The sequence below is a fragment of the Malania oleifera genome, chromosome 6 (assembly GCF_029873635.1).
Source record: "Malania oleifera isolate guangnan ecotype guangnan chromosome 6, ASM2987363v1, whole genome shotgun sequence".
NCBI lineage: Eukaryota > Viridiplantae > Streptophyta > Magnoliopsida > Santalales > Ximeniaceae > Malania > Malania oleifera.
The window spans coordinates 53,977,074-53,999,351 of record NC_080422.1 but is presented as its reverse complement, the minus strand read 5'-3'; the positions used below and the strand labels follow the sequence as shown (position 1 = coordinate 53,999,351).

At 37.4% G+C, this 22,278-nt stretch overlaps 1 protein-coding gene across 1 annotated transcript in view; it reads left to right on the top strand.

The window, feature by feature from the left end:
• Positions 1-22,278, top strand: part of LOC131158392 (uncharacterized) — a 164,577-nt gene that overhangs the window by 31,728 nt on the left and 110,571 nt on the right. Inside the window, exons 5-8 of the mRNA XM_058113236.1 lie at positions 3,279-3,389; positions 3,483-3,533; positions 3,626-3,726; positions 12,215-12,308. Coding sequence (XP_057969219.1) covers positions 3,279-3,389; positions 3,483-3,533; positions 3,626-3,726; positions 12,215-12,308 — 357 coding nt within the window. The remainder of the gene's footprint in view (positions 1-3,278; positions 3,390-3,482; positions 3,534-3,625; positions 3,727-12,214; positions 12,309-22,278) is intronic.

Genomic DNA, 22,278 nt, shown 5'->3' with positions numbered 1-22,278 from the left:
GTTAGGAAACTGAATTATCAGTACTGTTGCAAAGCTTGAACAGTGTTCACAACCTTTCTGGTAGTAGGGATGGAGTTCCAAGTGTTGCGAAGGCCTTTGTAATCGTTTTCTAGTAACAAGACTCTGTTGGAGGTCATGGAGAGAGAGTCAAAGAAGAATGATTGTCAGGTAGAGCTAGGTTTTGTGACAAGGATATTGGGTTAGGGTGAGGGTACAAATTCGAGAAAGGAAGAAAGGCTTTTCAGAACTGAGTAGGGTTAGAAGGGGGAATGGGGGAAGGTTGGGAGGTGTTACCCTATGTTTGAGTGGGTTCGAAGGATAGGGACGCCGAGAAGAAGACATCATTGATGAAGATTTGTCCACTTTTGCTCTAGAGAAATTGTTGATGCTATTTGAGCATTGTAAGAAAGGAAGTGACATCATTGTAATCATTTTGCATTTTCTTGGATCCTCAACTGAATCAGATTCCAGTTTTGGATATTAATCTTAGTTTGAGGTAAGTTTATTCATTTGGAAGGTGCTAGAATTTTTACTTAAAAGCACTTGGTCACTTATCTTCTTGATGACCATGTTTCTATACTTTATCTTCTTTCTAGCTTGCATTCTTTTGCTTTGTCTATTTCTTTTTTTACTCTTCCTTATTCAGATTTTGATTTGAAAATCCTAGGCAGAAGCATTAAGCATACAATGGATATGGAAATTGAGGCCTCGACTTCTCAAAGGACATGGATATTGGTGGATCTTCCTCTTGGTAAAAGTTGATTAAGTGTTGTTGGGTGTACAACATTAAGTATGAGGCTAATGGTTGTATTGAAAAGCTAAAACCCTTGTTGGTAGCCAAAGGTTTATTGAGATGTACAATGTCTATTACTTTGAGACTCTCTCCTTTAGCTCGGTGGAATTATGTTTGGGCTTAATTTCCTTAGCCATTAACTTTGGTTGGCTGTTATACTAATTCTATGTTGAGAATGATTTCTAATATGGGACAAAGAATGTGGATCAATCTATTAGGATATGGTGCTTAGGATCCATGAAAGCACATACACGGACATGGCATTTGACATAATGCGTCTAACAAGTTTTAGGCGTCAAATCTTAAAAATTCAAGGCAACATGGCAAGGGGACAGAACAAAGCATAAAAATATTTTAAAATATGATTGTGTTAGTAACAAATTGATTTAATCGAAATATAGTCCTTAAAAAATCGTATTCAACCTTCATTGAGTTTGCGTTTGATGTTAGATAAATATAATCCCTTTGATTTTTGGACTCTTCATTTATTGAATTCAAATTTTTTTTTTGTTTTTTGGTTGTTTTTGGTATGTGATGGATGCAAGTTATAAATTCGCGTAGTTTAGTCAAAACTTTTTAATAGAAAAATATAAGTGATCTCTCAAAATTTGATAATATTACAAATAGACCTGAAAGTTTTTATTTTATTTCTTTCATTGTACCAATACCCATCGTGTCATGCAAGCGTTAGTCACTTGAAGTTTGCTGTGTCTGACACATGTCAAGAAATAAAAATAAGCCTGACATGCTTGAGAAGTCATTGATGTGTGTTGGGGCTGTGTAGGAGGAGTGTTGGTGTCCAGCCAACACTTCCCCATCATTGAAATGTTAGTGCTTTAGAGCTTAGGATAAGGTTTGTACATTGCACGGGGCCATTTATGGATATTTATGGGCTTAAGTGATATCTTATAGATGGTTTGACATGTTTAGTATTGTAGTTTTCGAGGAAGGAGACAAGTGTGATGCTTCCTACGGTTTATGTTAATGATATCATCATGACTAGTAGTGACTCGTTAGGAATTGCGGATGTGAAGTTGTTTGCTTTAAAGGAAGTTGGCATCCTTTGTTATTTCCTTGCTATTGAGGTTGTCATGAATGGCAAGGATTAAGCTTGTCACAATGAAAGTATGTTTTAGAGTTTCTTGATAGGACAGGTTTCTTGGGAGCTAAACTAGCTGATACTTACTCCCATGGATCTGAATGTGGAGGTATCTATGATGGGCCATATTTTGAAGACAAGTGCTGGCATAGGAAATTGGTTGGCCATTTGTTTATCACTAGACCTTTGATATCGTTTGCAGTGGAGGTGGGTAGTCTATTTTTGGAGAATCCCACAGACACTCAGATGCTGTGTGCAGAATAACCTCAAATGATCTTGTGGTAAGGGGTTGGTATATAGATGTAGCATGCGGAGCTGTGATATTGTGGGTACACCTAACGCCAAATGGGTTGATTAAATTGAACATGGGAGGTCTTCTACTAGGTATTTACTGTATGTTCATGGGTGGTAATCTTGTTCTTGGTGTATTATGAAACAATGTATAGTTGCAAGATTCATTGCTAAAGCAAAATACCGAGCTATGGCTATATTGTAGCAGTCAATATGGTTAAGCTTTTTATGTCAGAGATGGGGTTTCTAATGACAAAGCTTATGGATATGTTTTGCGATAATCATGTACTAGTTTTGTTGCTAGGAATTGTGTGTTTCATGAGAGGACTAAGCACATTGAAATTGACTGTCATTTTTGTGAGAAATGGTGTCATATAGAAGATTGTGGCTACTCCTTTGTGTAACAATTGAGTGGAATGTTTGCTCATTAAGGCTATGTTTGGACCTGCTTTCTGTACTGTTTGAACCAAGCTGGGGTTCGATGACATTTACTCAACCCCAGCTTGAGCGTGAGTGTTGGATTAGCATTAATTTGTTGTAGTTATGTGATCATTTTACTTGTTGATGGACATTTCTGTCCCAGAAATACTTTTTAGAGTATGGCTGGTCTAGGAGAGGTACTCTCAGGAGTCTCTGCTAGTTGACTGCATTCTCGTTCATCTCACTTTTGTGCTTTCTTTTTCCTCTGCACTGCTGCTGCTCCGTTTTTCCTGGCTATTGAGTCAGATATACAACATATTAAAAATTGCTTTCCAAGAATTTTCTGAAAATAGGCTATTTTCAGGAAACGTATGTTGTTATTTTCTTCTTTTAGGTTCTCAGGTTGAGAGTGTTAAAATATTAAAAGATGACCTGAAAGTAACAGTGTTCTTTGTATTGTTATATTGTAATTGAAATTGATTTTGAAAGAATATTTTTGAAAGAATTGCCAAATAAGTCTTTATTTATCAGAACTAGTTTATTTATTTATTCTATTTCCAAATTCAATTCAGAGCAAAATTTTTATTCTATGTTGCTTCATTTGTCATTTTTTCTTCATAATGTAATTACTCTGCTTAGTTGACTGAAGTGTTTTCCACCATACCTGCTTTGCAGCTGATTGGTGTTTCAGTGATTGGTCTTGAGCCAGAGTTTCAACCAGTAGTTAATTACATGTTGCCGCACATTGTGTTGCATAAACAAGATGCTCAAGATATGCATCTTCAGGTGGATCATGTCGTTAATGTTAATAATGTTATCATGTACCCATTTGTTGTATTACCACTTTTTATTTGCTTTCTAATGCCCATTAGTTTGTAGTTGCTTCAAGACATGACAAGTCGATTGCTTATGTTTCTTCCCCAACTTGAGGTATAAGCCTATTTTGCTGTTTCTTCAGTTCTGTGTTTTTTTTCCCTTCACCTGCCACAATTTGAGTGAGCATTTGGTTTGGCATTTTGCAGGCAGATCTTAACAGTTTTTCAGATGTTGCAGATTCAAACTTGCGTTTTCTTGCTATGCTTGCTGGTCCATTTTATCCAATTCTTCACATTGTGAAAGAGAGGTTAGTTCCCCTGTTTATCAGTTTTCATGCCTGCTCTTTCCAGGAGCCATCCCAAAGATTTAGTGAAGTTTTTTTTTTAGGATAACAGATTGACAGAATGCTAACACAATTTGTTAATACCTAATAGGTCATGATGGTCTCCCTTGCATTGTCGCCCTTTCGTCGCTCTTCTGCCTTTCGTTTGTTTAATGTTGCTAGTAAGGTGTGATGGTGGGGGTTTGCTCTCTCCAGATTAAAGGGAGTTCCTTTGATATGAGTCTGGGTAAGGTAGGGAAGGTTGGAGCTCTGTTTGTTCTTGAGAAGAACAGTAGGTGCAATAGGTGGGTTCGTTTCTCTTCAAGAGATGCTTCATGGTTTTCTCAGGGATTCTTGGCTCTTGTTGTAGGTTGGGAAAGGGATTTCGAAGATTTCGGCTGGGTTATGTTGATTATTGGATGGGGATTTTTGTGACTAGGGTAGGGAATTTCATGGAATTAGGATAGTGATGGAGGGGTAAGAAGTATTCTGTATTTGTTCCTGCAGGGCTGAAAGGGGAAGGGTGGTCTCGATTTGGGGATGCCTTCGTTGCTTGGAGAGTTCTTGTCGGTTTGGCTTGAATGGAGTATATAGCAAGAAGTTCCATGGAAATCCCTCTTGGAGTCAGGTCGTTGTTTGCAGGGTAGGCGATGGTGAAGGTCAATCGAGTTCTAAGAATATGTAGAAGGTCTGTGCTTGTTGCGGGGTAAGGCCGCAAGAAGTCATTCAGGCTACTTCTCAAGTACAACTGATGGTGTTGAGGGCAATGTGCTGGCTAGGCAGTTGAAATTGTAGGCGGCTAGGGTTTCTTGTGTGGATGATTGGAAGACAAAGATAGAGGCCGCTAGGGTCTCTTGTGTGGAAGATGGGATGAAAAAGCTAGAGTGGGCTGGTCCTGGTTTATTGTCATTTAACATTGATTTGGGCTGGATGTTCGAAAATAATAAGAGTTTACTAAACTCTTTGATGGGCTTATTGGTTGAGGAGGCCCAATACCAGTCTTTTGATTTAAAAATGGGCTTGGTTAGTGGGGAAGCTTATACAGAAGAGCAGATGGGCCACTTATCTGGGAAGGCCCAAGAGCCCCTTGAACACAAGGGAGTCTCTTTGCCTATGACTTGGGAGGAAACGGGTGTTCACCGTCCTTCAGAGTAGCAATGAGCCGAACAGCATCCATCTTCGAATGAAGTACAAGGTGATATGATGTTGTGCTTTTCTTTGAATATCATCTTTAATGGTCATGACACAGGATGCTCCAATAAAAGTTAAGTGCAGTGATGGAAGGAGGAAGGTATGATAGGTATAATGCTTCTCCTCAGCTGGAGGAAAATGACATTAGGGGGAGCTCAAGGAATGTAAGTGGGGATTCTGGTTCTAAGAATTTCATTTCTTGTGAGTTTGAAAACCAGGATTTCATCTTTGGTTTGTTGGGAAACCAAGCTAGAAAGGGAGTCTATTCGGATAATCAAGGAGTGATAAGATGTACGCTTGTAAAAATAAAATGTAGATGGGTTTTGAAGGGAGGAAACTTAATGATGAAAAGCTAGAATTATTTGGTGAGAAAACACATAAAATTATAACAAGGGATTCCAAAGGTGTATTAAGTATAGTGGAAGAGCCAATTGATGAGAGGGCAAAATTGAGCAAGGAAAGTAAGAGGTGGGGAGATGTGTCAGATGATAGTATAGGAAGTAGTGATTTTGAATGCAAAAAAAAGTCTACCTTTGGACCATATTCAATAACAGTGTGGATATTCCTCTGATTCTTCTATTGATTGTCTCGGGGATTTATCTTACACACTGCCTACTCCGTTAGAGGGTTTAAAAGGTATTAATATGTTTCAAGGTCCCCAAAGATGATAAAGAGGTTAAGGATGGAATTCTGCCTACTCTGTTCGAGATGAAATTCCTAGGAAGGACATTGAAACTCAGATATTGTTGGATGACTTGGGCTTCATGTTATCTGATCAAGGAGGTAATGAAGTTAGGCTTGATGGTGGCAAATCCAATGCAAACAATGGTTAGATGGAATTAGATAATTTGAAGTGTTTGGTGAATTATGATGGGAAGGGTTTGAAGAGGGGATTTCTTGGTTGATCATAGTAGGGTTTTGTTTTATTTTATTTTATTTTTAAGGATTTAGTATACTTATTTCGATTGTACAATCTCTTCCGTAGTACATATTCTTTTATTATCAAAAAAAGATTGTTAGTACCTCGTAACTGGGACTGGTTTAACAAATACTAAAGTTGGCCACTACAGAGTTACTTCTTATTTGAGTTAGTAGGTGTGGTGAAAATAAATAGGATATGCCAGATTATAATTTACTTTAGAGACTAATTCTCTTTGGCATAAGGTAATTTGCTGTAAATTGTCTACTCAGAATGGTTTGGATACTAAAGTTGCGGTTAATATTACTCATGTGAGTCCTTGGAAGTTTATATCTCATAATTATGATTATTTCTTTCCAAAAATTTAGTACATGTTGAGTAATGGGGAGCAAATTCGTTTTTGAGAGGACCTTCGGATCAAGTCTCAATTCTTCATGATACCCCTATCTCTGATTTACTTTTTCACAAGGGGATAGTCTCTCATGGAATTTCGATTTAGGGATAAATCTTGATAGAGAGATTGATGTGTTGGCTCTTTTACCCAGTTTGCTTGATTCTTTTCATGTTCATTTGGGGAATCATAAAAGATTTTGGAGTATTTCTCTTGTAAATCTTTTTTCTCCTATTTAACTCGCAGCCCTAATGCGGATCCTTTGTTTTGTACTCTTTGATCTGGAAAGCTAAAGCTCCCTAAAAAGTAAAAGCTTTTATTTGGACTGCGGTTCTTGATGAATTAAAACTAATGATGTGCTTTAGAAGAGAAGGCCTACTAAGGCTCTACAACCAGATGTTTTTGTCCTTGATTTGAGGAGTGGGGAGACTCGCTCACACTTGTTTCTTCATTGCCCCTTCACTTGGTATGATTGGAATAAATTATTTGGTATATGTGGTGAAGACTGGATTTGTCCCTCCACTTAGAAGGCTTTTTTCTCCATCACATTTAGAGGTTTTGGAAAAAGGAAGGATAGGAAAGCCTTGTGGTGATGCACTATTATGGCTGTTATTTGGTATGTTTGGTTGGAGGGGAATGCCCGAATTTTCAAAGGGGTGGCCACTGTAAATAATTTGGTTTGGAGTAGATTGGTTTATCTTGCGTCACTGTGGGCGTCGGCTAATGACGGCATCGGGACTGGTTGGCTCTGCTTTTTGAGTTAGGTTTCAGATTGTGATTATTTTTTGTTGTAATTTATTATTATTGTTGTAAAGGTTGGATTTCTTATTCTCCTGGTTTTTTCTTTTCCCTTTCCTTTTCCTCTTTCTTCTTTTGAGGTACATTCTTATCTCTTCTAATAAATTTCTTTGTTTATAAAAACAAAAAAAAAATTCTGATACATTAGAAAAGAGATTCAGGGGCATAGAGGGGGATTAGTGGCAAAGTGTGATCTTCTTGGGTGGAAGTGCTGTGGTGGATGAGATGGAAGGTGCCACAGGATGAATCCTAAGTCCATGCTTCCTAATTTTAGGAAAAAATTGGGTAGATTAGAATTAATAAGCAAATGGAAGTGGAAATTCTGTCCTTTTCTTTTCATTATCTGCACCACACTACACAGGCAGCCTTTGGCATTAGTTTTCTCTTGGGAAATGAGTATCATTGGTTGCAGCTATCTCATACTTCTCTGGAAGCGAAACCGACCTGTAGATTTAAAATGGACCACATAAATGAACTTCGAATGTAACAAGCTTTGACTTGGGAATGGTAAATCATGACTTGACCATAGCATAATCACTGCTTATGCATCAATGAGTCACAACTTTATTTCAGAAATAATAGTGATTGATTTCAGTCTTGATCAGCAGTAGAAATCAAATCCCTCCACCCTCGCCCCCAAACCCCAAGTTAGAATAAACTCACCTATGCAGGAGGGCAAGGATTTGCTGCTGTGCAGTTGTTAGCATGTACTTCTTTAAGCCATTCTTGATTTTCAATTAATTTTCTTTATCTAAATTCCCTTCCTACTTGAGATGGAATCTGTAATAACATCTTCTGGTGTTGGCATTTTTGAGTTCATTTTTCTTCATTTGATCCTCCATCGAAGAAGCATGTGCCACTCCCTTTGTCTTTAGATTGTTTAAGTCTTGAACATCACCATGGTAAGCATAAAGATTAGAAACATTAATGTTTGGTGAGAGTTCAAGAGATTAGGAAGCTGTACCTCATTAGCATTTCTTTAAGATTGGTACAAAATTCTGCATGGTCTAATCTTCTTAGCTTTTAGCTTGTGATAGGGTCAAGGAGGTAATCTTTCTTTTCTAAGGAATATCATCACCAAGACTGCATAGCTTTTAGCTTTTTGATTTTAGGTAATGTTATTGAGAGTATTTTTTGTCCTTAAGAGTTTATTATTATTAACCTACCATGTATATGCCTTTTCAGTCAAGGATTTAGTGTCCTTTAGCTTGTGATCATCATCCAATCCATAGACATTGCATATTTCTGCAAACTTTGTTGACTTTCCTTGGCGTTACCAAACTTTATATTGAAAAGCTAAAATTTGGGACTAGTGTGCTCCTTTGGATTAGGCTTGGAGATAAGACAACTCAATTTTGTATAAGGAAGTCTAAAGCTTATCGTATAGGTAATAGACTTCTCCTGATTCTCCTCCAAAATCTTATCCGAATTGTTTTTACATGTACGTGGCGGAATTGGACATGATGGGTGTTGAAGGACAAGGAGTGAGGTTTGGTGCGGCATGTGAAGTGGATCCTGCATGCTCAACTTGTGGACGAGGCAAAGTGGACATGGGAGGTATAGTAGGGACTACTCCCTGAAAGGCTGTGTTTGAAAGACTGCTGTAAGATTGAGGTAGAAGGATCTTTTTGGGTTAGCTGCGTGTCATTATCATGCCCTTTTCAACTAGGATGAGTTGTAGAGTCATTGTACCCACTTAGAGGAAAATTGGAAGCTTCTAGTCGAGTGTGTACCTTTCTTTTGGACATAACCTTGCACAATCAAACTCTCCTCAATGGAGCCACCAAAATTTGGAGGAGGTTCTTAAGAGGGGAGAAGAGCTTTGTTGCACTTGCACATAAGTAATAGAAGTTTTGAATAGGCCCATAAAAAAGAACAAGGCAAATCCCAAGAAGCTCAAGTGTAAATTGTGTTAGGTGTGACTATTCTGATGGCTGAGGGGATTCCTTGAACTAGTGGGAATGCAAAGTGATAGGGTTAGGCTTGATTGCTTAAGTGTCAAAGAAATCCCCCTTAGGGGGCTTTTGGTTCGCAGTATTAAAATATTCTCATGGAATGACATCCCTGAGAATCTCATTCCTAGGAATAGGATGCCTACATCATGAGAATATTTTTGCTTGGTTTAGGTTGTAAGATTCTTAGGAATGTATACAAGATTCTCGTGTTAATGTTTGGTTGAACCTAGGAATCCTAGTAGGCATATCAAGAAGATGACCATTGTACCCTTGACATATCTATACCCGTAACTATGGTCTTAAATTTCCACAAAATTGTCGAAATTTCTGTTGAAATTTACGGTTTTGTTACCCTCGAAATTGAAATGGCAGTTGATTTCCATCTTGCATAATTTCTGTCGAAATCCCAATGAATCATCTAAAATTTATCTAAATCTTGAAAATTTAGCAAAACTTATCGAAATTTTAACTATACAATGAAATTTCCTTGGAATTCAAATGAGACATTTAGGAGTGAAGTGAAATTTCTCTCTTAATTTATATTTTATTTATTTTTATCGAAACAAAAGATTATTACAAGTGTTTTTCAGATTATATGAAAAATAAACTTACAACAACATTTTATTTAATCATTCATGTCTAAATTATCATTATTTGTATAATAAATTATATGTAAATGATTTAAGAACTTCATTTGTATTAACTGAATATGTTTAATGTACATTATCTTAAAAATACGTTTGATACACAGGCTATATTTTAACTTTTCCACCTCATACACAACATAGATGTGTTTTACTTATAATATATTAGTCCTAAGACTTACATTATTATGTTTCACAAAGAACTCCATGCTTTAGTACTGATTTTTGTTATTTTTTTGAATCGAAATCGAAATTGACATCGAATTAAAAATTTTCGTCGAAATTTTCATACTTTTGGAGCTTCGAAATTTGAATCAAAATTGAAATTTAAGACCTTGCCCATAACCCAATATATGAAGAGTAATTATATTTTCAAAACAAAAAATTACTAATTATATGTACTAAATTAAATGCATGTCATAAAATTGTCAACAATCATAATTATAAAAAAGTTACACTTAAAATAATCCAATTAATTGAAGTAATTGAGGTAAATATGAGAAAATCCTTCGGCTCTCGCAATGGTTTTCTCTCACGCACAAAGCCTTTTCATCTCTTATTTTGATATCAAGCTTTTTAATGGTGCTAGTAGATCTTGATGGTTGGGGTTCATTCAGTCTGCCTGGGGAAGGTGCAAGCTTGTTTGTTCTTGAGAAAAGTCGGCAACACAAACGTTGGGTAAGGGTAAGGCAAAGGGTAGCTTTTATTTGGGGAAGAATTTAGTGATTTGGTGAGCTCTCTTATCCATGTGCTATTGGTGTAGGCACTGTAGGGAGTAATAAGATCTTTAAGAATCGTTCATGGAGGTCGGTAGTTTCAGGAAATAGTGATGATGTTGGTGCTCATGCAACTTCTAAAGGTATGCCAAAGGTGGTGTGTTCATTGTGTGGGGAAGATGCAAGAGGAAGTTTTCCGGCCTGCTTCGATAGATCAATCAAAGTTGCTGAAGGCAAGGGTTTCGGAAAGGATTTTGATTGGGGGGTTGAGTCTAGAGGCGGCTGGGGTTTCCTGCTTGGATGAAGGATTGAGGAAGATTGGGTGGGTTGGTCCTAGGTCTTTGATGTTAAGTTTAGACCTGGGCTGGCTGTCTGACAGCAATAAAGGCTTTTTAAAGCATTTGGTAGGACTTCCAATTAAGGAGGCCCCAGATCAGAATCATGATTCTACTTTGGCCTTGATTAACGAGAAAGAAAATGATCTGTTTATGCCTCTATTGGCCCAACTGAATGGGCATGCTAAGCCCAAAAGTCTATTCCTATTGGATGGTTGTAGGCGCCAGTTCTTGGCCTACTTGTTCATCTACCATTACCATGGCTAGATGTGTTTGCTCACCCTTTCTCAAACCCTCCTTGAGTTGCATGGCTGAAAGGAACTTCCTGTCGTCTCCTTTTGTTGCAACGGCTTGCACCATGCACGAGTGATCTCCCATCAGACACAGGGAACCAGCCGAAGGCATCAACACTGCCTTCGTCCCCCTTAGGAATTCCATTCCCAAGATGACTAGAAAGTCATCCAATGGCACGACTGTGAAATTTGCCTGACCTTCCCACTGTCCAAGCTTCACAGTCTCTTGCTTGGTTACTCCCAGAGTAGGCTAGGTTAGAGAATTAACTGCTTTCATGCATCCTAATATCCTTTTCTAAGGATAAGTTGAGTCTCCATGCTTCCAATTGCGAAACAAAATTATGAGTAGCCTTGGTATCTATTATAGCGCGGTTACTCTTCCCATTGACCCTCAAGTCCATAAACATTAATCCTTTTGCTCGTGTAACTTTCAGTGCTTTCGCCTGCTTTTCCGATGCGTTCACCTGCCGCATTGCACCCACCCTTGGGGCATCATCCCCTTCCCCCTTGCTTTCCACCACTTGTCCCGAAGTAATCCCTTGTGTGGATACTCACTCACTCTGTGAGGTCCTCCGCACAAGTAGCACGAAATTTTACTCTTCCCCTTTCCATTGGGTGTGTTGAACCCTTGAGATGACGAAGCTTCCTTAGAAGTTGATGCATTATAATTTGCTCCCCCACTCTTGGGTTTGCCTTTCTTGAAAGACTTTTCACTGTTTTCCTCTCCATCAAACCCTTTGGACGAAGCGGTATTATCATTAGCATAGTCAGTCAAGTGTTCTGCAGCAGCTTGTGCAGTAGACAAGTCTTGAACTCTTTGCCTATGAACTTCAGTTCTTGCCCACGGTCTCATCCCCTCAAGAAAATAAACAGCTTGTCCTTCGACATGTCCTTGATATCCAACATCAAAGCAGAAATTTGTTTCACGTATTCCCTGATTAACCCAGTATGCTTGAGGTTTCTTTATTGTTGGAGGATGTCTTAGTCTTCCTATTGCAGATTCTTTTCTCTTCTTTAATATATAATTCTTTATTTATAAAAAAAATATATATTATTTTTACTCCTTATGAGTAACTCTTGAGTGTCTTTTATTTACCTGTGTGGTGTAGCTTGCGTTGATCTAGATTTGTTCTTGCTGTATGCATTAGTTTCACGAAGGTTGCACAAATTTATCTTGATATTATGAATTGTGTTGAATTAGTTTTTAAAATTTCTTTGGTATCGACTGCAGAGTAATTATGAGGTCTTCAGGAAACATTCCAGAATCAGAAGGCTCTAAATACAGTCAGCTATCATCATCATTAACTGTTTCCTCTAATTTTGAGGTAACTGCAATGCCCTATAAGTGCACTATAATATTACTCTTTTAACTACTTGCATTTTTTTCTTTTTTGATAGAAAAAGAAAAAAAATTATTGATAGATTGAGAATTTACATAAAGGAGAATAAGATATATCCCTATGGAAAATCTGGGGCGAACCAGAATTAAAATACAAAAACGGAAAAAGAAAGGAAAAGAAAGCAAACAAAAACCAAATCTCTCATAATCAAGCCATGAGATTGCACCAATCTTGCTGAATATCCAAAGCGCTCATGAACCTGCAAACCATTCAACTTCTTCCCCAAAAAGATACGTGCATTACATTCCAAGCGTAACTCCCATAACGCCATAACATTTCGAAAGAACCACATTTCCATAATGCAGCTGTGTCCTTTCTCCTTCCAAAACTCACAAATGAGATGGTGAAAAAGTGCTCCACCGATTCTGGACAAACCCAGCTTTCTCCCAAAACACCGAAGAACTTGTTCCACACTCTCCAAGAAAAATCACAATGCAAAAAGAGATGAGATGCTGTTTCTGAATTATTATAGCAAAGTACACAGACATCTGGTGAAAATGTATTCAATGGTCTCCTTTTCTGCATCTAGTTATTGATATAGATTTTATTAAGCACAACTGACCAGAGAAGAGCTTTAATTTTTGTATGGACACTGGCCTTGTAAATAATAGAATACAGAGGAGAAGAAGAATTGGAATGGGCCATTAACTCACAAAACGATTTACATGAATACATGCCCGAAGGATCCAAGGACCAAGAAAGAGAATTCATTCCTGAAGAAGGATGACAATTATTCAACAAAATCAACAAGGAGGCAACATATCCAACTTCCTATCATTAAGAGATATTCTAAAGTGAAAATCCCAAGAAGCCAAAGGACTACCCGAACAACAACAATTTAAGAAACAATGCTGCCTTGAGCTCAAATGGAAGAGATGGGGAAAAGAGGTGGATAGAACAACATTTCCCAACCAAAGATCTTTCCAAAAACAAATTCAAGAACCCCTTCCCGCCATGAATTTAGTGTGGGGAATGAAGAAGGGATGAATCTCAAAATTGATCTCCACTGGCTCTTCGAAGAACATCTAAAACTAGAGTTGGTATTCCTCCCATTCTCATTCAACCCAAACTTGCTTCTAATGACTCCATGCCAAAGGGAAGAATCCTCTAGGGGAAAAGGCCAAAGCCATTTATTTAAGAGAGCTGTGTTTTTAGACACCAACTTTCCAAGACCAAACCCACCCTCCAACTGTTACCTACACATCACATTTCACCAAATGATCCTGTGACTCCCGACTCCAGACCACGAGAAATCTCTCATAATTTTCTTAATTTTGCTTGCAACCCCCATAGGAATCTTAAAAATTGACTTATACAACAGGATACTAGATAGACAGGCCTAATAAGAGTTATTCCACTCCTAAAGTACAAAAGCACCCCCTTCCAATGATACTGGCTTGCTTGAAGTGAAGAAATAGTAGACCAAACACACACACACACACACACTCACACTCAACACACATGTTAATTGTAGGCCTAGACACCCTCTCAAGAACATGGAGAATACCCAAAATACTCCTAAAAGGACTATGATCATCTATAAAGAAAATAGCTTTATCAGCAAACTAAAGGTGTGAGACTGCCACTCCCTCCCCCCATTGCCAGCCCTTTTATCAAACCCTATCGTGTGCCCTATCCACCATTTTCTACTCAAAACATGAGCCACCAAACAAACAAAAAGGGGGAAAGTGGATCACCTTGTCTAATACCCCTCGAGTTACTGAACCAAGACTTAGGTTCACCATTCACTATGATCGAAAAAGCACGTTAGAGACACAACCTATTATCCATCGGTGCCATTTCTCACCTAGCCCAGTTCTCATAGAGATGTTTTCCATGTAGCTCCATCTAACTCTGTTATAACTCTATCACCCTCATTGGCCATGAAAATGGCATCCACTATTTGCCTACCCCCACAAACGCCCATTGAGAAATAGAGATGGTCTTATCAAGCACCACACTTAGCCTGTTAGCTAATACTTTTGTGATAATCATATACACACTAAAATATGGTTACTCTCTTTTCATTTTCGAGCTTATTTTAAAGCACTATAAATTTGTCACAATCCTAATCATGGTTATCATTATTATCATTATTACTAGTACTAGCTACATTCTAGCAATAGTTTCTCTCACATAATTTGTAAAATTTTTTTTGATAGCAAAAGAAATTCATTAATAGGAAGAGAATTTACAAGGGGGAGAAAAGACATCTCCCAAAAAAGTCTGGAACAAACCAGAGAAAAACTAAAACATCAAAAACAAAAATCAAACCAACGAATTCCTCCAATCCCTATTTAAATCCTGAAAGCTAGCTTCTCTAAAAATTCCTACACCATAAAGAAGTCAAGAATTGAATCTTTTCCCACACCCAATACGAATTCAACTTCCTGAAAAAAAAAATTGCTCATTTGCATACTTACTACACTTCCATAGAGCTGCCCTTTCCTTCCCTCTTCCAAAGCCCACAAAAGAGGTGATTAACAAACCTTCCACTGAGTATGGGCAGTCCCAACTCTCTTCCATAACACAGAACAATTCATTCCAAATCCTCCCTGCAAAATCACAATGTGAAAAATAAAATCATTATATCACATATGCATGTGTAATTTAATAATATTTTGAATAATTCTTAACTTTAATAAGTGTTGTACAATTTGGTGACTTGCCACTTGATGCAATGAATGAAAATAAATTGCAAAGAGATTAAAATACTTTCATTTAATTATTTATTTTTTTCTATTAAGTACATATAAAAGTAAATTATAAATATGATTTGTATTAGTGAATGCTCATGTATACATTTTTTTCAATATAGAAATACCCAAGTTATTTTTTTAAAGAACCTGTCATATTTTAGTGTGTGTGTGTATATATATATATGTATATATATGCACATGTTTACTATCTTTGGTATTTAATTATATTGGATTTACTTATTCTCTTTTTATTTGCAGAATAGAGAGAAGAGAGAGAAAAAGAAAAGTGTGTTGGTAATAGGAGACTCTATGAACTATTAGGTCCTTCTCCTACATTGATATAAATGAACATAGCCCAGAGACAACACCCTTCCCAGCCCCACCCCCACCCCCCAGCACACGAAAAGACTTCACTTGAGTGGTTTTAATAGGATTCTACAAAAGCTTTTCCCAAACAAATTGACAATGAAACTGAGTTGCTTGATTTATTACATTTATTGAAGAGCATAGATGAAAAGGAGTAATGTCGGAGGGGCTTTTATATTCATTGCATAAATTTTTTTATCCTAAATATAATGATGGTCATTTTTCTTGACTTGTGTTCGAGCACTCATGAAAACTGTATTTCCAATAAGGTAATTTTACCAATTCCTCAGCACAATAATGATACTTTTTATTTAATGAGATGCCAAAGGGTCTTTCTTGATAAGGGAGTTTTGCGTCCATCGATTCACTAAGGGGGTGAGGGGGAGGATCGAGATCTTTAAAAGCTCCTCAATGGATTGATTGGTCTTCGATCATCCATGCTTGAATCTCTCTTTTTTATTGTTTTTTACTATTGACACTGAAGCTTCACTTGAGTGGTATATAGGCTTTTGCAAAAGCTTTTTTCCTAAAAAAAAAGTTATAATTAGATCAAATAGCCTAATAAATGGTCTGGTATCAAATATCCTAATAAAATAGTAGCCCGATGAAAGTGTCAATCTTCAAGGACCACACAACTTCTCCTAGTTTGTTACGGGTTTGAGTTTTGTTTTGCCCTTCTTTTTGGGCTCGTCTTTTGGTTTTTTTTTTTTTTTTGTGGGGGGGGGGGGGGGGGAGGGGGAGGTTATCACTGCTCTACCTACAAAGAGATGGAGGGCTGCTCTTTTGTGATTATTTGTAACTGTTTTATCTTTTCATTTTGTTCCTTTGGAGGACATCTTGTTCTCTCTTTGTGCTTTCTTATTTTGTTTAGTATCTTCTCTTTTATCCTTTGTTTGCTCCAAATCGATCTCCTCTTGAAGATCACCAAGCAGGAAAACATTCTTCACATCTAATTGGTGTAGAGGCCAATGACAAGTAGTGGCTACAGAGATGAACATATGCAGTGAGGTAAGTTTAGGAAATGTACAAAATATGTCTGAATAATCCAAACCATACACCTGAGTATATCCCTTAGCAACAAGGCGAGCATTCAAACAAGCCATAAAACGATTAGGATTGACTTTCACATTGTGCACCTAGTGACAACCAACAGAAGATTTATCAGGAGAAAGAGGTACCAAACCCCAAATATCTTTATCATGTAGTGCACGCATCTCTTCAACCATTGCAATCCTCCACCCAGAATGATAGGTTTTCATAAATAGATTTTGGAATAGCAAGAGAAAGTACTAAAAAAAAGAGTAATACAAGGGTGTAAAGAAGTCATCACAAACAAAATTAGAGATTGGATGTTGAGTGCAAGTGCGTTTGCCTTTTCGAATAGCTGTAGGAGGATCAACATCCTGAGAAATAAGAATATCTAGAAGAGGGAACTAGATGCACAAAAGTAGAAGCTCGAGGTGGCTATTTTCCTTTGAGTCGCCATGTGTATACTTGTAAATTGGGATGATCCAAATGACGATAAGGACTCGAACTTGATGAAGATGTAGGAGGATTGGGTACAAACTAACTGATAGGATTTAGAAGGCAAGGTAGAGAAAGGGACTAATCAAGGTCAATAAATGTAGACTCAAAAAAGGTGACATTAGCAAAGACAAAGAATCAATGTAAAGCGGGGCTATAACATAGATATCTCTTTGAGTATAGGAACAATCCAGAAAAATGTTGGCCCAACTGGCAACTACAAGAGGGGGGTGAATTAGGGTTAATGAAAATTAAAATGCTTGATACCAAATTTAAAATAAATTAAACAAACCAAACAAATAGACAAAAATTAAGCAGTTAAACTAAAGAGCAAGGAAGAGAGAAATGGAAACTCTTTATAGTGGGTTGTCTATCCCCGCCTACGTCTAGTCTCTCAAAGTCAACCACCTTGAGGTTCTACTATTCCCCTTGCTTTAACGGTGGCAAGGACACCAATGCACACATTGTTTTATACGGAGAAAAGGCAACCAATTAATATTTGCTTTGATGGAGGCAAGAACACCAATTTACAAGAGATTACAATAGAAATTTATCCTCACAAGGATGGATATACAACTTGAAGCACAATAAACAACTCCAAAGGAATATGCAAGATTATGGCACAAGAGTGTTTTTTGTTTCTCTAAAAATTGAGGAAATTAAGGGCACAAGAGATATTAAAAGAGAAGAAAGAGTTTCAGTACTTAGCAATTCAATATTAAAAGCTTTTTTAGTGTTCCTTGGGCTTTAGAGGGCGTATTTATATAGTTTGGAGTCAAACTAGCTAATTTTTGCCTATTAAAGTTAGTTCTTTGTTTAGACCGGTCATTTGGGCGGCACTAGCTATTAGATTGCAAAACTGATTGTTGGAGTCTTTGGAAAGTTGATTTGGTCGACTGCTTTCTTGGCCTAGTCAATTGTTCAAGCTTTTTGCCTAGGCTGGTTGAGCTACCACCAAGGGCGGTCAACTGCATGGGCATTCTGTCTAGACTAGTTGATTGCTCCTTCTGGATGATTGAGCATCCTGCCAGGGCAGCCTGAATAGTCTCTCTTGGTTTAGTTTTTTTGGTGCCATGACCTTAAAATTATTAGAGATATACAAGTTATATTACAATGCAATTGAGAGAAAACAACTACAAAAATGCAAGAAATAAGCTGTTCAGGTTTTCTCATTTCTCCAACTCTAATGGCTTGAACTGCTAAACACAAAGCCATTAGTACAAAATAGTTTGTTATCATTAAAACTAGGTTAATGAAACCTTGGGGTTAACAAAAAATAAATTTGATAGCAGGAGGGTTGTCTATCCCCGCCTACGTCTAGTCTCTCAAAGTCAACCACCTTGAGGTTCTACTATTCCCCTTGCTTTAACGGTGGCAAGGACACCAATGCACACATTGTTTTATACGGAGAAAAGGCAACCAATTAATATTTGCTTTGATGGAGGCAAGAACACCAATTTATAAGAGATTACAATAGAAATTTATCCTCACAAGGATGGATATACAACTTGAAGCACAATAAACAACTCCAAAGGAATATGCAAGATTATGGCACAAGAGTGTTTTTTGTTTCTCTAAAAATTGAGGAAATTAAGGGCACAAGAGATATTAAAAGAGAAGAAAGAGTTTCAGTACTTAGCAATTCAATATTAAAAGCTTTTTTAGTGTTCCTTGGGCTTTAGAGGGCGTATTTATATAGTTTGGAGTCAAACTAGCTAATTTTTGCCTATTAAAGTTAGTTCTTTGTTTAGACCGGTCATTTGGGCACTAGCTATTAGATTGCAAAACTGATTGTTGGAGTCTTTGGAAAGTTGATTTGGTCGACTGCTTTCTTGGCTTAGTCAATTGTTCAAGCTTTTTGCCTAGGCTGGTTGAGCTACCACCAAGGGCGGTCAACTGCATGGGCATTCTGTCTAGACTAGTTGATTGCTCCTTCTGGATGATTGAGCATCCTGCCAGGGCAGCCTGAATAGTCTCTCTTGGTTTAGTTTTTTTGGTGCCATGACCTTAAAATTATTAGAGATATACAAGTTATATTACAATGCAATTGAGAGAAAACAACTACAAAAATGCAAGAAATAAGCTGTTCAGGTTTTCTCATTTCTCCAACTCTAATGGCTTGAACTGCTAAACACAAAGCCATTAGTACAAAATAGTTTGTTATCATTAAAACTAGGTTAATGAAACCTTGGGGTTAACAAAAAATAAATTTGATAGCAGGAGGATCCAACTTACTGTTCTTGGAATTAACTGATGAACAAAGGACACACATTTGAATATACTAGGAAGAAGGGAGAACGAAGGAGTGTTTGGAAGATAATTGGATATGGGATTTTACCACCAAGGATAGAGGACGGCATTTTATTGATGAGAGAGCAAGTACTGAGGCTGAAATCACTCCAAAAAACTCTGGGGACCCTTATTTGATACAATAGGGTACAAGTGACTAAAAAAATATGTCTATCTTTCTGCTTTGCAGCTCCGTTTTGTTGTGGACTGTGGGCACAAGATGACTGATGGATCATACCAGAGTTAGTCACATAGGTAGCGAATGGGTACTGAAGTACTCCTTAGTATTATTACTACAGTCAACAGTGTATCCTTATTGGCATATCAAATTGAGTCCTTTATGAGAACAGATGGCACAAAAAGAAATTAAACAAGTTGGAATGATCTTTCATTAAATACAACCAAATCGTCTTGGAGTAGTCATCGACAAATGTAACAAAGTACTGAAACCCCAATTTTGAAATGACATGACTAGGACCCCGAGCATTGAAATGAACTAGCATGAAGGACTAACTGCTCGTTTGTTGATCTAGGAAGAAAAGGGAACACGATGATGTTTTCCTAATTGACAAGACTCACACTTAAGATTAGAGACAAAGCTTAAGATAGGAACTAGCTGTTTCAAGTTGTCCAAGGATGAATAACCAAGGTGACAATGGATTTGACATGGTGTAAATGCGGCTGTGCAGGCAATGGGTGGAGAGAGCGACTCAAAGTAATAAAGTCCATGAGCCTCACGACTTGTGCCAATGGTCTTCCTTGTCTTCGGATCTTGAATAGCCACAAAATTAGGATAGAAGGTTATAGAACAATATAATGACTTTGTAAGTTTACTAACTGACATGAAATTGATAGGGGATTTAGGAATCTACAAATACTTGATTGTCATTAGACCTGACATATCCTTTGCTGTGGGAGTTGTGAGTTGTTTTTACGGAAAATCTCGAACAACCACACTGGGATGCTGTTGGTAGGATTCTAAGGTATCTCAAGGGCTCTCCTGGTAGAGGTTTGATGTATAAATGTAATAGAAATTTTGAGATCATGGGATATTCTGATGCAGATTGGGCTAGCTCAGTCGATGATTGAAGGTCTATTACTAGATACTGTACATTTGTGGGAGGTTATCTTATTACCTGGCGTAGCAAGAAACAAACTACTGTAGCTAGATCTAGCGCTGAAGCAGAGTACCAATGTATGGCTCATACTCTGAGTGAACTTATGTGTTTGAAGTCTCCCATAGATATGTTTTGTGATAATCAAGCTGCCATTTATATTTCTAGCAGCCTTGTGTGTCATGAGAGGACAAAGCACATTGAAGTTGACTGTCATTTTGTCAGGGATGCTGTGTTTAAGAAGGTTGTAACTTGTAACGACTCCATTTGTGAAATCTATGGATCAGTTGGGTGATGTCTTCACGAAGGCTTTATTTAAGACTGCCTTGTCTAGTGGTTGTAACAAGCTTGGGTATGGTGATGTTTACACACCTCCATCTTGAAAGGGGAGTGTTAGAAGATTTAGGATATTTTAGTAATTATGTGGTGTAATGGTTTGTCTTTCAAGTTTTTTTATTATGAATATATAAAAGGGCTTACTTGGAGCTGAACGTAACTCCAGGAGCTGCCACCTCCTCATTTCTCTTTCTTTCCTCTTTTCTTTTCTTTTATTTTCTTTTCTTTTCTTTTTATTTCCTCCATTTTTAGCTTTACAACAAAAACGAATGGAAACCAGATCAGTTTGAAGCAAGTCAACGACAGGACAACACAATCTCATGGTTACCGAAATCTGGGAAGAAGTGCGTGCACAAGGAAGATTGCAACAGCATGCTCTTTCGAATGAAACAGCGACCATCATCATTCAGAAACTAAGCAGCTTGAGAGGACTTGCAGGCATGAAGCAGTCCCTGGAGCACTTGGGGGACATTGTGGAAATGGAAAAATTCCCTCCAAGGATTAAATAAGTGGGCCAACCACAAGGAATCGCTTCCATAACAAACCAGAAGCTGCACAGAAGCCTAGGAGAAATCAGAGACTTGAAGAAAACATGCTAGAAGACCAAAGGAAATTGCCACCCTCACAACCATGGCAAAAACAGAGGCATCACAGGCGATAATCTCAGTGTTCTAATGATGAGGAAAAGTTTTCTTCATTGAAAGACTCCATCTCAAATACACAAAACATTGAACACAGGTTGCGTGTGACTGGACAGTGGGAAAAAAACAAAATCAAATCGACTATTGAAACAAAGAAAAAGAAGAAAAGAATAGGGTAGAAGACAAACAGATCCATGAGGTTTGATAGAGCTTATTGCTCGGATACCACCTTACAAACTGGAGTCCTGAGTTGATTAGCAAGAGTAATGATATTAGGGTTAGGGCACTATAGGAAGATGTGAGTAGTGGGAGAACTGTCTGCCAGACAACTCTCGCTGACTCTCCAGACCTGAACTATTAAATTATAATGCTTTATTATGGCTCAAATAACCCTGCACACAATAATTATAAATGCTGTAAACACATTAAAAGTTATCTGTACAAGAGAAAAAGAACTAACATTTCAAAGTGTTTTGAAAGATTTAGTAATTTTTTCTCCAAATGATAGTGAATTAAATAGCATTTAAACTATTTTTATTAGAGAAAAATAATTTTCTTATTCAGCAGCAGTGTTGGTCAAATACAATAAATTTACTATTTCAAGTTTGAGCAAAGTAAATTCAGAAGCACAAATATGCATAGCAGTGCTTGCATTCCTAAATTTTGGATCATGGACCTGTCTAATGCATGGTTTTCCTGTCAAATCAAATACCTTTGTTCCTGTCTGTACATTGTAGGAACAAAGTGAAGAATGTTTCTGATTTTTCTTTTCTGTATGGAAGGGTTAGGTGCAGCTCCAAAGTTTAATTTTGCTTGATTCTGATATTATATAATTATTGTTTCTCATGTAGCAGTTTCTCAATCTTGTGGATTTTATTTCTGTATCCAAGTTATTAGTGTTCAGGCTTGACATACATTGTTGGTT